The sequence below is a fragment of the Oreochromis niloticus genome, linkage group LG5 (assembly GCF_001858045.2).
Source record: "Oreochromis niloticus isolate F11D_XX linkage group LG5, O_niloticus_UMD_NMBU, whole genome shotgun sequence".
Lineage (NCBI taxonomy): Eukaryota > Metazoa > Chordata > Actinopteri > Cichliformes > Cichlidae > Oreochromis > Oreochromis niloticus.
In genome coordinates, this window is record NC_031970.2 from 33,610,162 (window position 1) to 33,626,250 (window position 16,089).

The following is a 16,089-nucleotide window of genomic DNA, read 5'->3' on the forward strand; positions in this document are numbered from 1 at the left end:
ATTTAGCTTCGTAACACCCAAATATGTAGGTGTGTGTGAGTGTGTGTTGTGTATGTTTGTGTGTATTCACACAAGACCTAGTGCTAGCTATAGAAAAAGCTTGACAGTAGTTCTTGCTGCCAAGGGTGGCACAAGAACTGCGCAAACAAGTATTACGTTTAGGGGATAATGATTTTTTTCATAACTAGGTTTAGATAATCTTTTTTCCCATAATAAATTAAATTATTATTTTAAAACGCTGTTGTATTTACTTGGGTTATCTTTGATAATCAATTCGCCCTGCTAGCGCAGAGCATTATCATTCCCAACACATAACATAGCGACGATTTGTCACGCCCCTAGGCGTCTCATAGTAATGCAAAAAGTACCCTTCCACGTCCTTATGAAACACTCTGGGTTATATTGAATCCCATATAATGCCGCTCGCGTCAGTAACACACACTTGGAGCAGAGGCTCCAGCCATCCATTCCAGCCCTAACCCTAACCTTAACCATAACCTTAACCTTAACCAAAGTGTTTTCCAAAGTGATTCAGGATCAGAATGTGAGACACATTTATAGATTCTTTCCACCCGGCTCTCATGCCTCCAAACGCATCACATTCGTCGGTATGTTACGCGTTGGGATGAGAACATGTTTTCTAGCGGCTATCCGTGAAGCTCAGGTCCTCTATCAGAGGCCTGGGAGCTTGAGGGTCCTGTGCTGTATCTTCTGGACAGAGATCTTGGATGTTGTTCCTGGGATCTGCTGGAGTCACTTGCCCAGTTTCGGGGTCAGTCCCCCAAGTGCTCATATTAGCACGGGCACCACTGTTTCCTTTACCCTCCGCATCTTCTCGAGCTCCTCTCTCAGCCGTTTGTATTTCTCCAGCTTCATGTTTTCCTTCTTGCTGATGCTGCTATTACTTTGTATAGCTACATGTATCACTACAGCCATCTTCCTCTGCTTGTCCACCAATATTATGTGCGGTTGGTTTGCCGTCACCAGTTAGTCTGCCTGTATGTAGACATCCCACAGGATCTCAGTTCAGTCATTCTCATCCATGCCAGTGGCCGTATCCCATTTTGACATCAGGACTTCCAAGCCAAACTTGGCATAGATGTTCCTGTATACTATGCCAGCCACTTGGTTATGGCATTCCATATATAGGTGCTTGCTGTTCAAGAAAATATTGAAGGCCCTCCTTTCACACTGCAGAGACAAATACAGTCTAATTCTGTGGGAAACGACGCAATATGATCCTTTTTTACACCGTGGTGTGACATTTAAATTGCTTAATAGTTTGTTAAGCACATTGCTGAAAAGTTAATGAGCAGTAACCTCATCATTTGGTCTTTTGCAACATTTTTTTTGACTTCCAAATTGTAATTCGTTGTAACTGTAATTTTATTTATTTGTAATTAATCATAAGCAATCATAATTAATGACAATTAATCAAAATGCTGCAGCTGGACAGAGCATGATGAACTATTTCCTCATTTATGCTCATATAATCCAACTTGCTCTTAGTTATGCATTCGTGTTTGAGAGGATACTAAACGAGGACACAACAGGATTAGCCCCATACTTTTATAGGTGGAAGAAACTACAGCTCTTCGGTGGAAAAGGTTTTGCACATCTGTGTAGTTTGTGTATTAATAAGCTGAGGAAGATTGCTGTGCTTTCCATATTTATGATGTTTCTGCTATACCTCCCCCATTAGGGGTGAAGAAACTTGATATACAAGTGTAAAAATACATTTTGTAGATAAATTGATCATATTTTTCAGTATTTCTTCAGAGGTGTGAGTGATAGTCCAAATTTGTTGTCACTCTAATTCCACGGTTTGGGAAACTAAGCTACTTCTGCTGGTGAATGATGCCTGGCTTCTTGAGAAAAGCTACTGAAACTGCAGGCTACAGGCTTGAAAACTAATCAGTGACACTGACAGACAACTAGTGGCTCAAATCAGGATGCTGTCAACTCGCTGTTAACAAGCAAAGTAGAATTAACTTAACTAATGGTTAGCAGTAGTTCTCCAGACACAGAATAAGCCTTATCAAGCAGCTCCCAAAATGAACAGTAAGTGACCAGAAGCACTGACTTATCAGCCTTAAATGCTGTCCAAATCGCTAAACAAACATTAGCCTGGGCTGCTCTGTCAAAGCTGAAAGAAGCTGTTAATAAGAAGTGTCAAATTAAATTAAACCCTCGATTTACGTCGTTTGCTGCTGTTTCCCAATCAGCTCCAAGGAGTTTCATTCTGAGTAAAGCCTGCCCTGTGGGAGAGAGTCATTTTATATTTTGGAGAAAAAAAAGTCACGCCTGATTTGTTCTCATTGTAAACAAGTAAGGGACTAAATATGTGGATATGCTGGTAAAAAGCAACACCGCCTGCTACCAAGGAACAACAAAAACACATATAATTCTAGCAATGTTGTGACGGTGCACTGCTTCACTCCCACATTTGTTATGCAACATGTGCAAATGCAAACCACAGTGAGCACTCATTTATGGAGTGAGCACTCAGTTCAGAGAAATAAATTGGAGCAAAGACAATAACATGGCGATTTCTCTGGTTTTTATTGTTTGCAAATTTCATATTCCTCTACACTAACAATTTCCAGCGCTTCTTCTTCTTCTCTTCTTATCTTTTTCCACATTTGCAAGCAAGTGGAAGTTCGAATAAAACACCTGCCAGCTTTAACAAAAACGTAGAAGAAACATACCTTATCTGAAAAACACTGATGCTCCTTTCCTGCGTTAAACTACTTAGTCTGGAGGATTAAGGAACCATTTACTCTTAGAATGAAGCACTGAGATGTTTCTCTCTCTGCAGCTGAAATGTGGCATCAATTCCAAAATAATCAACAAATATTAACAAAAATAAAATTCCCCGCTCACCCCTGCGGGCCGTCTATCCTTCAAGCTCGGGTCCTCTACCAGAGGCCTGGGAGTTTGAGGGTCCCCCGCAGTATCTTAGCTGTTCCTAGGACTGCGCTCTTCTGGACAAAGATCTCCGATGTTGTTCCGGGGATCTGCTGGAGAAACTCGCTTAGCTTGGGAGTCACTGCACGTAGTGCTCCGATTGTTACCTTCACTCTCCACATCTTCTCGAGCTCTTCTCTGAGCTCTTGGTATTTCTCCAGCTTCTTGTGTTCCTTCTTCCCGATGTTGGTGTCATTATGGCCGTCCACCATTATTTTGTCCATCTGTATCTGGAAGTCCCACAGGATCTTAGCTCGGTCATTCTCCACTACCCTTGGAGGCGTCTCCCATTTTGACCTTGGGACTTCCAGGCCATACTGGGCACAGATGTTTCTGTATACTATGCCGGCCACTTGGTTATGGCGTTCCATGTATGCCCTGCCAGCTAGCATCTTGCACCCTGCTGTTATGTGCTGGATTGTATCAGGGGCATCACATCCTATACATATATATATATATATACATTTTTTTTTTCTTCTCTATTTTCCTTCACACATAAAATTCATTCGTACTAACAGCATTTTTAAGGTGCCAATCCCCTGCTGCTACACTGACAATCGGTAACGAAATCCACTAGGACTATATTGTATTCCTGTCCATTACGAGAACTATGTACTCTGTGGTTGTCAAGTGAATAAATGTGTTTATATTGCACAATTCAACACAACAGATATTGACCAAAGTGCTGCGCATCATCATCATCATCATTTAACAAATAATGCACTACCAATAAAAGTAATAATGTAAAAAATATTTTAAAAGTGAAACAAAAAATACACTGGGGAAAATGACACAGAGAGTGAAATAGAAACTGAAAAGGCCAGTGAGGGCTCTGAATACTGATAGCAAAGGTAGATAACCTAATGTGAAGAGTGAAGGAATTCCAGAGGTTTGGAACTGCAACTGAGGATGCCTGGAATTTTTTTCATAGGACTAAAAATAGGAATACAATGATGGATAGCCCAGAGCAAGCCCATACATGTGATCAACAACATTTTCAAATCGATCCTATACTTCACAAAGAGTCAGTGTAATGATTTAAGTATAGGCAAACTATAATCATGCCTCCATGCACCATTCAGCATTTTGAATCAACTGTAAGGGTAATATTAGTGCTTTGCTCAGGCCAACATTTAACAAATTGCAGTAAGTTAATAAAAGCATGAATGACTTTTCCAAGGTCGTTAACAGACAAAAACCTGAAAGGCTGTAATAACTGATTTGATCTTTAAGTCAAATTTTTTAAAAGGAATCAAAAAGAACACTGATACTCTTTACCTGAGGTTTAAAATGTTAAAAATAAGATTTGAGTTTTGGTACAATTAACTGCCTGAACTGAATCACTAAAACTTCATTTTTGTTTTGATACATGTTAAGGATATATTGTGAGAGCCAAGTTTTTGACCTCAGCTGAACAACAGTTTAACGACCTGCCTGAAGAGTTGGTGTCTGGTTTAAGTGGCAGGTAGCATAAAAGTTGTAAGCAACACAACGTTTTTTGAATATAGTCCAAAATGGTAGTTTATACAGTGGAAACAAAACTGGACCCAGAATTAAAACTTGAGGTACACCGCAGGTTAAGGAGGAAGTGCTGTTAGGAGAGTAGATGTCAATGCTGACAAAAAGGAGCCATAAGTAAGGTAAGACTTGAACCAAATAATGGCACAAATACAGTTACATCACCCAAGACTGATTAGTGCCACTGTACTAAATACACCAGTGACATCCAGAAGTATGAGAACAACAGAGTCAACAATTCACACAAGGTCTTAAAAGAGTTGATCCTGTGCTGTGATGAAATTTAAAACCAGACTCAAAAATCTCAAAAATATTGTTTTTATATAAGAAAGACTGCAGCTGCAGGTAAACATTTTGTCCAGTACTTTAGAAAGAAAGGGCTGGGTAAAATATGATGGCTCTATAGAGTCAAAATGTGTTGTCCTTATGAGAGGATAAACTGTTGCATGTTGAGAGAGTAGGCTGGCACTGGCACTGTCACTAAACAAGCATTTATAATTGTTCAAATTGATGGCCCTCTTATGTAGAAACCTGTAAAAACAGATGAGAGGGACACTTATCTGATAGTTGTTGACTTATAAAGATATTACTTTTTATATTACTGACTGAAAGTGAGACAGGCTCAGAGAGGTCAGGTACAGGATGGATCATTATTGCAAAAAGTGGCCTTAATTCTAAGAGGTGAGATCTTATCAAAAAAACAATTTTAGGAAGGTGTCATACAGTGCAGGATAGATAAAGCAGGGGGCAGAGGGTTAAGCACAGAACTAACTGTACTGTGGAGCATTACCTAAGATTACTTAAGACTGTAAAACTATTAAAAAACAGCATTTTGACTTTCTTATCTCACATTTCTAAATAGACTTAGTTATCAGTACTGATATCAGTTGGCAAAACAAACCTTTCGAAGGAGTGGGAGGTATGGTTTAATTGATTAATTTTACCCTTTTTAATTTTCAGCCATGAAATCAAATCCCTGTGCAGTGTTAGTCCGTTAAGAAATGACATGCTACATATTCCCCGTGGACCTGTGCAACATTAGGTAATCTAAAGAGAGAGTCATTAGAACTTGAAAAAATATATTTTCTAACGTAAACAAACACAATGTGGTTTGTGCTTTTCAGCAAAACTGGCATCCCTGAACATGGAAAACAGATTCATAATTATTACTTTTTTACCATTAGCATTTTCCATGTATATTTCTAGCTATGAAAGTTGGTGTAATTTTCTTATAACTTTATTCTGTGAACATCTTTGTCCATTTTACCATGACCCTAGCATTCATCTTAACTTTATTCTACCTAATACAATCTTGCGCTATCCAGAAAGACAGTTCATTGATTTGTATACTATACTTTCTTTAAATATACAATTCCAAAAAGGGTATACTATTAAAACCTTAAATGAATGTGTTTTTGAGCTGGAAAGTGAACCACAGACCTGTTTTCAAAATTTTGCCAGTTTACATATATTTTGGACAATTTATAGTTTAGCTAGCTAGTTGGAGCTTTAAGTCTTGATTATATTTTTTGTCTGTGCATGGATATATATGTACATATATACACTCAAAAAAGTCAACTAAGGCAGTTGTTTGATTAATTCAATAGACATTTGTCTATTTAACATGAACATATTGAGTTTAGGTTTTTAAATCATTATCAGTTGTTGGTTTAACATAAAATAACAAAAAATTTAATGAACTAGATTTGCATTCTTCAGTTCAATTAAATGTAATTATTTTAAATCAACAACTCTAAAACCGATGCCTAGTGCGCATGCTCAAACTTCCCAGAAGTGAAGAGGCGGGAACGCGGAGAAAGTTATGTGTTCAGTGAACTGCCGTTTACCTCTGCGGATTCTTCCACAATACAGGTAAGTAATAAATAACTGAAAATATCTTAGTCAAACGAAGTTGTTCCGTTGGTTAATTGTTTAACAATGGTTTTAATTCCAAATGTGTAATTTGTCATTAGACAGCGGGAGTGGAGCAAATACAGTGAAAATCGGGTATTAGACGGTGCCAATCGGTACCGTCTAATACCTGATTTCTAATCCGCTCCGGCTATATTTATATTATTATTAGCATTTCCACTTCATTGCTTTTCTTTTTTTTTTTGTTACCCGTTTTTGCAGTTAGTCTTATAGTGTTTTTAGCGGTTATTGATATGTTTAGTTCAATATCTAACACGTTTGTAATTCACTTTCAAAGTAAATGAAGTTAGCTAAAGCTAGTATGGTTGTCTCATTAAACTTTTACCTAGCTCTGTTAGCATTCACTTTGGTTTTAATTGACGGTTATTGCAAGACATGGTCTTTCTTCACTTTTTTTTATTAGCATTTGCATTTCTTCTTCTTTCTTTCTCTCTCCTTTTTTTAAGCATTCGGCTTTTCGCGGTAATGCAAGTTAAAGTAGCGTGCGAGTTGCTAAATATTAGCTGTGTCTAAATTCAGGGGCTGCATCCTTCGAATTGACTTGAACGCTAGTGCATGGGAAAAAGAGCATGAACACGAGGTCAGAGGAAAAGGCAATGGCGGATAGTTTTGAAAATTGCCTGTCGGACCTTTACCGCAACTACCAGCATCTTTATTGCATAGTGTGAAACACTGCTATTACATTTGGCAACAGATTGGATATTTATCTGTGAATTTTATATTGCACGAGGTATTTATATGTATTTGTATTTTTTTTATACATTTGCAACAAAGTAAAAAAAATCCACTGTGGAATTTTTATAAAATAATTTTGTCTGTTTTCTTTACCATAGTAACATCACAAAGAAAGCTGCCCCCTTTTTCTGATTGTTTGTGCCTCCTCTTTAATACATGGTAAGTTTTTACCATCATACATTTTTTATGATAGTTTTATGATTTAATCAAAGTGGAAAAAAAAGGTGCCAATAAAACCATCCTTAAAACTGCTTCTCTTTTTTTCTTTCAGTGACTTGTATGTGGCAGTGCAAGCGTTGTTCCATCAGGGAGAGTAGTAGGTACAAATTATTGAAACACTGTAGATTACATCACCATTATGGACCCAGCCAGCGTTATCTTTGTATATATGTAAATTGTCCATGCACATTTAAGACTTGGTGTGGACTAAAAACACATGTTTACAAATGTCATTCTTCTCATTTTAAACAGACAGCTGTCAGTTCAGTCACTTTTAGGTGCGAGTTATGTGACTGCAGTGACCTTACCACAGAGAGAGATTATTTTGGACATATTGGATCACATTTACGAAATAGTGAGACAGTAACTTGTGTATTTTCAGGCTGCTCTTTCAAGACAAATATCTTTGGTACATTTTATTCACACAAAAAGAGGAAGCATCATTCAGATTCACTTAAAGATTTCAAGGTGGGTTTAGTGGTGTGTTTTGACTCAGCACAACATTCTGATGACCTTGAAGGTGTAGGTGCTAGTTGCTCTGATTTTTTTAGATCCTGAAGTTGGAACTGAGTTGGTGTCAGGAAGTAATCGTTCCACTGAAAATTTGACAGATCTTGTTGAACAGAAAATAGCTGGGATATTGTTAAAATTGGAACATATATTTCAAATTCCAGCTACAGCAGTAGATGGCTTGGTGGAGGAGTTGAGTTTTTTGTTAAGTTCTGCTTGTACTTCAATCACAAAACGAACAGTTGAAGAGGTATTCAAGAGCCATAACCTTCATATTGGTCAGGCTGTTGTTGAGGAGCTTGCCAATACAGTGTGCATTTCTAACCCTGTATCAAAAATTTTAGCTAAGTGTGGTCCTCTTGGAACTTCATTTAAAAGAAAACGATACTATAAGCATAACTTTAGGGTCGTAGAGCCTGTTGAGTACATTTTATCTGTTGATCAACGAAAGTCATTTCAGTACATTCCTTTATTAAAGTTATTGCAAGAATTATTGAGTCATAATCACATACTTGATAGAGTGATTGAGCAACATATAGGACAAGAAAAAAGTGAGAATTTGGCTAATGGTCTGAGTGTTTACAGGTCTTTCCGAGATGGCAAGCACTTTAGAACCAATAGCTTTTTAGCTGTTGACGTGTTGAGAATCTCATTACACTTTACATTGATGATTTTGAGGTTTGCAATCCTCTTGGAACCTCACGCAAAAAACACAAGCTTTGTGGTATTTATTGGGTCTTGGATAATTTGCCTCCAGGCTCTCATTCAGCACTCTCCTCCATTTACCTAGCTGTTCTTTGTAAAAGTGACGATTTAAAGACATTTGGGTTTGAAAAGGTGTTGGAACCCCTGTTAAAAGATCTTATGATCTTGGAGCAACACGGTGTGTTTATTGCTCAGTTGAATGAGTTTGTTAAAGGCACTGTAAATTGTGTAATAGCTGATAACCTAGCTGCTCACGGGCTTGCAGGTTTTGTTGAAAATTTTTCTGGGGAACACATATGTAGATTCTGTGTCGCAAAGAAAAATGAAATTCAGTTTTTGACTGCAGACGTTTTTGAGTGTAGAACACGTGAACTCCATTTGGCTCACTTAAAATCTGCATTGGAAACCTCAAGCTTGTGTTGTGGGGTTAAACGTGACTGTGTTTTGACTAAAAGTCTCTCTCATTTTGATGTTATTGCAGGCTTTCCCCCAGATATAGTACACGATTTTTTGAGGGCATTATACCTGTAGAACTAGCAGAATGCTTGGCTGTTTTGATCTCCAAAAAGTATTTCACCTTAGAAAAACTTAACAGTTCAATCCAAAATTTTGACTACAAATGGGGAGATAAGACAAATCGTCCTCACGTCATACCACATACCTACTCAAAGAAAAAACATATAGGGGGGAATGCACACGAAAATTGGGCTCTGCTTCGCTTGTTGCCTTTTATTATTGGTCCCCTTGTTCCTGAAGATGAACAGGCCTGGCATGTTCTTTTGGATCTCAAGGATATAGTGGAACTTGTTGTTGCCCTTATCCACTGTGATGAGTCAATATCATATCTTGAGTTCAAAATCAGAGAGCATCGGCAGAGATACAAAGAACTTTTTCCAAACAGCCGTATTCTTCCTAAACACCATTTTGTAGAGCACTATCCTGTCATGATACGTCTCTTTGGACCTCTCGTTCATAAGTGGACAATGAGGTTTGAGGCCAAGCATAGTTTTTTTTAAACAGGTTGCTCGCCACACCAACTGTTTTAAAAACATACCTCTCACACTTGCCAGAAAACACCAGCTTGTCATTGCTCACCATTTGCATATGTCTGATGAGAAAAACAGTTGGTGGTAACTAATGTTTCATCAGTGCCTGTTGATGTGCTCCAAAGTGACATTGCAGCTGCTTTTAACCAAAGGCTTCCAGATGAAACTGATGTTCACATTGCGAAGAATGTGTCATACAATGGTATGAACTACAGCAAAGGAATGATTGTTATCCATGGAGAGTCATTTGGTCTGCCTGAGTTTGCTGAAATTTTGCAGCTCTGTGTTTTGGAAGGGAAGTTGCATTTTTTTGTGAGAAAGATATCTGCTTGGTATAGGGAGCACTTTAGAGCTTTTGAACTGAGCACGTCACATGTGAGGGAGGTGGCTGTCATTGCACATGAGGAACTGGTTGATGAATATCCCTTAGCTGCCTACTCTGTTGGAAGACTGCGTCTGGTTACTCTAAAGAGATCTGTGACTTTTCTTGGAAAACAAAATTAATACTTGTAAGTATTTTTATTATTTTTCTTACCCTATAGCATTTGTGAAATTGTCATGCTTTTGATTTGGTCTGTTAGCTGTTGAAAATAAAACTATTTTAAAATGAATTGTTTATGTATGTATTAGAAAACTAAGATTTTTATTTCAAAACACAACAAATCAAACAAAACTAAAGATTTGTTGAAAATTAAATTTTCTGAGTGAAACCTGTTATGATTTGGTTGATTAAAGTATTACAGAATTTCTAATTCCACCATATTGTTTTCACTGTGAACATTTTCATAAACACAAGATAGTCTTCAGCAAATAATTCCTTCCCTACAACTTTGTTTGAGCCACCCAAATTTTACCAAATCATTTGTGCCCTTGCCTCACCTTGTCACCAGACTTAAGACAGGTCCATATAATTATGGAAGTGTATAATGTTTACACATAGCATGCGTCGTCTCTCATTTGTACTTTACTGCAGGATGATGATATTAAGGATAATCGGAATATATAATGGATGGATGGATGATGATATTCCTGTTGTTTCCAAAAATCTGCTTTTGAAGTACAGTGAATTTTGCAATATATTAAGTAATTACCTGCCAGCGTCTGTCATCCTCTACAGTATTGCAGCAGCATCATCATAACTTCTTTTGCTGTGTTTTCTTTTTTTCTTTTTTTTAGTTGGAATTAAAGTATTCATTCTACTGCTTATGTCTCTGGGCTGATGTAGCCTCAGAAAGCTCTTTTTACATTCTGGTCTAAACAGATAAGAGAAATTGTGTTTTAACCTTTAATGTATTTCTGGTTTGTTTTCACAACAAAAAAACTTGTATTTTTAAAGTTGCACAGAAGTGCACAAGGGTCCCTAATTGTTGCTTGTTGATATGCCAAACGGTGTCTTTTTCTAAAAGAATTGCTGATATTTTTCAGATCTTCAAAATGACGTCACCCCTAAGACTGCGGATAATCCTGGGTGAAGATGATGCCAGGAAGTTGATTCTTCCTGCAGGGACACCGGTCTCAATTGAAGATTTGTGCCACACAGTAAAGACAAGTTTTGGATTGCAGCAAGATATTCGACTTCAATATCAAGATGAGGACTTTGGAAATGAGTTCATGAATATGTCAGATGTCTCAGAAGTAAAGGACAAAGGCACCCTTAAGGTGATATTTTTGCAAAGCCCACAGGAGGAAAATGTAAGAACTTCTCAAAGCCAAGCAACAGAGTCTGTATCCATCTCCTCTGCTGACACAGATGATACAGAGCCCATTTCATCTTCAGGTTCTTCACCATCCTCAAGGCACTGGGTTTGGCCAAGTGTCTTCACTGTACCACAATTTAGCTATGAGGCAGAATTTGAACTCGAGAAGGCCAACACTGCCTGCGCCAATGGGGGAACTCTATTGAACCCTTCACCAAAACTGAAATCCCAAATTCTGGAACGACTGGCTGAAGAAATATACAAATTCAAAGCCTACCCAACAGACAGTGATCTGACTGATGTTGCAGAAGCTCTTGTGAAAAAGCATCCTTGCCTTAGAGAGCAGGGGTCTTTCAATGGCTGTTATGGGTGGAAGATTAGCCTAAAATATAAAATGGCTAACCTCCGCACCAAACTGAGAGGCCTTGGATGTACAGAGGTGACCATAAACTCCATCAAAAACAAGTCTGGTGACAACCGTCAGGCAGCCTTCAATGTGAAGAAACCCAAAAGAGCTGAAGTTAACTATTGTCCACAGCATCCAAAAGGACAGACATCAGAAAGTCTGGAACAGGAAAGAGTTGCAATTCTTTCTGAGTTGACTAAAAGAAATAATGACTCTGTTGTGAGTGCGAAAATGGAGAAGACTTTCTCATACAGAAGGCAAGAAGTTCTTCAGGGTCAGCCGATGGTTGCAGACTTCAAAAGCAGATGGCCAGCTCTGTTCACTGTGAGAGAGGCAAGTGTGGTTAAAATGCATTTGGATGTTGCATGTAATTTATGTTTTGTAGTCCAAAACTAAAAGTACTATCTGTTGTTGGTTCCTGTATCCCTGAAAATAGTAATGTGAAAGAGTAAGTACCATTTAATTTAGGTTTTCAGGACATAAGAATCATCCGGATCCTACCTCGTCATAAAATGTTGTAAATACAGCCTCAGATGGCATTCTGTTAACACTTAAACCAAAACCTCTACTGTTATACAGGTAGTCTGGTCTGCTTTTTACAGGTCTACATTGAAGAGACATTTGTGCATTTGTTTTTTAAGCCTCTTTTAGAAGACGCAACGTAGCGGCATATCAGAGTAATATTCCCGCAATGGTGTGTCTTCTAAATGTGCCACTATGCCTTGGCGAAACGAGATATTGCTGCATTCTGTGCCTGCAAGCTTCATAGTAATATTACCGCAATTTTGCTTCAGTGCTGGACTTGTGAATGAAGTCTTTGCGCTAGAGAGGGAGGTCTCCTGATGACATATGGAATGTGTGCTGGCCTCGGCTGACCAGGACATTCTCAGCTTTACCCACAAACGTTTATCAACCCGTGATTTATTTTATGTTTTTTTACACAGAACGGATCAGTCTAATTGAGTGCTATGACTTTTCCTGGGTTCAGTGAATGCAACAGAGGCATGACTGTATGACCGATCAGACAGGCGTTGTGCTAAAACGGAGAATCCTCCACACTTTGTCAGACAGCTGGAGTTTAATCTAAGCTACCATTATTTAGAGTGGTCCCGAAAGAAAAGCGGGACTATTCTCCATCGTGTTTTAAAGCAGGCACTGCGTCAGTCTGCCTCTTGCCTTCCTAACTGCAGCTCCTCGCCACAGACAGCTCATTGCACATTTTCTCCAGCTCGTAACTAACGGGTTAATTTGAGCAGCAGCATAAATCTCGAAAACACGCTCGATGGTTAAACATATGCACAGCAGTATCGCAAACATGTGGATCGCTTTCCTCTGAGGGTTTCTTAATATCTGTATTTATTGAAGTTTTTAAAGCTAAAGTGATTTTAATTTAGTCTGTCATATTAGAAATGATTATAGGTTATTGCTTGAATGTTTATAGAACTGTTTACCGGTCTCTTCCGTCTGACGCTGTATGCGCAACCCTGCACGTCACAGCCCGCCCCTAGACCCTTCTTTATCCCGTCATGGCTTAATCTTTTGTGAAAAGCATCTGATGGCAGCATATTGCAGCCACAGCTAAGATGTTATAATTGACCAAAAGCTTCTCAGAAGCCGTCATCGATGACAGCACTGATGTCTGCATGGTCTTCTAAAAGCAGCTTTAGTCAGCTTGGATGTGAAGTGAGTGAAATATACAGTTGAGTTTTTAATCAATGTATTTGTTCTCTTTTGCAGATTGACAAGGAGTTTTTGCGAATCACCACAAAGCCTCTGCTATCCACTTTCTTTGCCGAGCTTGACCAATACGCGCCACGCTTAATGGAAATCTTTCTGAGCAAAGGAGGGACACCTGGAAAGAAAATAAGAGGCCTCATGCTTGCCATCTCCAAGGTTTGTATTAGGATTGAGTAGACTTTGTCATAGGCAGCAAAAATAACTTTTATTTGGAGATGAAGTTGTCAATTTTGTCTGGCTTAACAAATGGTACATGCCAGGTTCTAACCTAAAGAATAATTATGCAAGTTAACTGGTTACCCTAGCTTTAAGAAAAACAACCTGGTTTTGGCTCATATTATCTCCTCCTCCTCTCCAGCATGACAACATCCATACCAGACGAGCATGCATCTTGAAGTCCTTATGCATCTACCTAAACGAAGACTATGAGAAGTTAATAAAGGAGTACTTGGTGAGTCACTGTGACAGCATGTTGACTGTAACATTCTCATACAAATTGTGACGTTGCCTCAAATGCAACTGTACTAACACTTCTATACCTGTTTTATTCTAGCAGCTGAATTAGCCTTTTCTCGAGTCCTGTCCCCCTAAGTTACTCTTGCTACATCCGACAAACAAATGGTTTCCTCTGCGTACCAAAGGGTACCCAAATGTGCGAGCAGACATGCTTCATAATGTTTGGTACATTTATCTGGGAGTGGGGCCATCCACACTGTTTAATCCATTCACGTTGTTTTTGACTTTGTGAATGGAAAGAACACAACTCCTCCAGACACGATCTTTCGGGGTATCGGTGGGCACACCGCTTCACCATCTTGCTTGAGGTTAATGTTTGTCAGACACAGTAACGGTTGCTATAATATGTAATTGGACAATGGCCCTTTCGGGGGAGGGCCCGGAGAGAGGTCAATTATGCCACCTGTTTTGACATGAGAGGTGTATTTTATAATTTATGTATTGGAGTAATTACTAACAACTACTTTAGTGGTGTGTAATTTTCTGTTTATTACTTTGACTTCTTGGACTTTATGAACAGCATAGAAACAGTTGTTTAAACAATCTCTTAAATTTTACTTTGTTGTCTTATATTTTTTCACGTAGGATACGGACAGCGAGGCAAAAAGCTGCATGGAGCAAACTGTGATGGGGGTGTACGTCATCCAGAAGGAGGGTGCTGAACCTGAAGATGACCCAGAGGACATTGGTGTCCTGATTGAGGGTGTGGAGGCTCTCACTGATTTGGGTAACATTGCACAAGCATGTGCTCTGTTGTTTGGACTCATATACTGTTTGAACCTGAGCTACCCACCAGAACTTAAATGCACCTTTGAAGTCCTCCAGAAGATACTTTTAAATCTTGATGGACAAAAGCTCTCTTCAAAGGCACAGTTTCTGAAAAACAAGCTTATGGGGTGAGAGCACCTGAAAATGACTGATAGGTCTTGAATGGTTCATTGGTGCAATGGTGATTTCCAATATATAATGTTAACATTTGAGTTTATGTATTCTTTCATTTAAAAAATGTTTTTTTTTTTTAAGTTTTTGGATTCTCTCTGTTGGGCAATTCACCTTTTATACAGCACTGCAGATGATTTTTGTTTGTCTTTATATAGATGGCTCAAAATGGATCAGAAGTACTGTTCTGTTAATTATTTTTCATTTAATTTCAAGTTTGTAGTATAGGTACTAATTCACATATACCATAATGCTGTCATGTGTTGAATGAAGATATCATTGGAGTGCTTTAGTGCCCCCCCCCCCCTTTAAAGAACAAAGTCAACATTTTGCAGAAACTTCATTGAGGGGTTTTCCTCAAGCAATGTTCATTGTTGTTTTTAGCTGCACTGTTACTATGTTGTGTTTATGTGTCAAGGGCCTGTAAAGTTTAAGACCACTGCCACCTGTTAAGTTCACTGTATTATTTTAATGTGTCCATTTTGCTTGCTAGCATGTTTTAAAACACAGCAAAACTATATTGCTAGCTGTGGAGGACCGCAACCAAAATTAAAAAATAAATACAGAAATATAAAAATTGGTCAAACTAATAATTATTACAATGAGATACACCAAACAAATGTAGATTTTCATTTCAAGTAATTGTATTTGAAAAAAAAATTGTCATCTGTCATTTAATTTGATGTGAAGCCTTCTGTTTCTATTTTTGTTTTACTTCCTAATTTTTTTTAAATCCATATATATATATATATATATATATATATATAATTTATTTTATTTTTTTTTTTTACTTACGGAATTTTTGTTGTTGTTGTATTGCCCCCACATTATTTCTTATTTATTTATTTTCCAAAATTCACACAATAGTAATTCTAATTTGTCAAATGTTTTAACTTGCCAAGTGGGAGATGTATTTTTTTTATCTTTTAGTTTAATTTTTAAAATACAGTTGATATATTGAGCAAATTTTGCATCTGTTTTTAGTTGTGGAAGCTTTGGTTCCAACATATTACCTATGTAAATAAGTATTCTAACGTTTTACCTTTTGGAGTGGCATAATGCTTGCAGGTGTACAAAAATGTTAAGCTTTTATATTGTCCACTAAATGCAGTTAATAAAGTTAATGTTATCATAATCTGATTGTGACTTTTTTGTAAAGTAG

At 37.9% G+C, this 16,089-nt stretch overlaps 2 protein-coding genes across 13 annotated transcripts in view; one reads left to right on the forward strand and one right to left on the reverse strand.

The window, feature by feature from the left end:
- The window catches only part of LOC100695288 (band 4.1-like protein 1), a 104,510-nt gene that overhangs the window by 76,313 nt on the left and 12,108 nt on the right, over window positions 1-16,089 (reverse strand). The gene's annotated exons all lie outside the window — the stretch shown is intronic.
- LOC109202183 (uncharacterized) lies at window positions 6,075-15,621 on the forward strand. Of its 2 annotated transcripts, XM_019358601.2 has the most exons (7): window positions 6,075-6,357; window positions 7,251-7,311; window positions 7,424-7,472; window positions 11,058-12,068; window positions 13,473-13,628; window positions 13,831-13,923; window positions 14,574-15,621. In XM_019358601.2, exons 4-7 carry the CDS (start codon window positions 11,067-11,069, stop codon window positions 14,886-14,888), a joined length of 1,566 nt encoding a protein of 521 aa, XP_019214146.1. In that variant the 5' UTR covers window positions 6,075-6,357; window positions 7,251-7,311; window positions 7,424-7,472; window positions 11,058-11,066; the 3' UTR covers window positions 14,889-15,621. The 2 variants fall into 2 exon arrangements, with proteins under 2 accessions (XP_019214146.1, XP_019214147.1); XM_019358602.2 differs by lacking the exons at window positions 6,075-6,357; window positions 7,251-7,311; window positions 7,424-7,472 and adding an exon at window positions 9,726-10,141.

What these genes read in the sequence shown, in the direction of transcription:
- LOC109202183 (XM_019358601.2), top strand. Translation starts at nt 11,067, where the DNA reads ATGACGTCACCCCTAAGACTGCGGATAATCCTGGGTGAAGATGATGCC. An exon ending in TCATGCTTGCCATCTCCAAG is followed by an intron (nt 13,629 to 13,830) that starts GTTTGTATTAGG and finishes CCTCCTCTCCAG; the next exon opens with CATGACAACATCCATACCAG. An exon ending in AGTTAATAAAGGAGTACTTG is followed by an intron (nt 13,924 to 14,573) that starts GTGAGTCACTGT and finishes TTTTTCACGTAG; the next exon opens with GATACGGACAGCGAGGCAAA.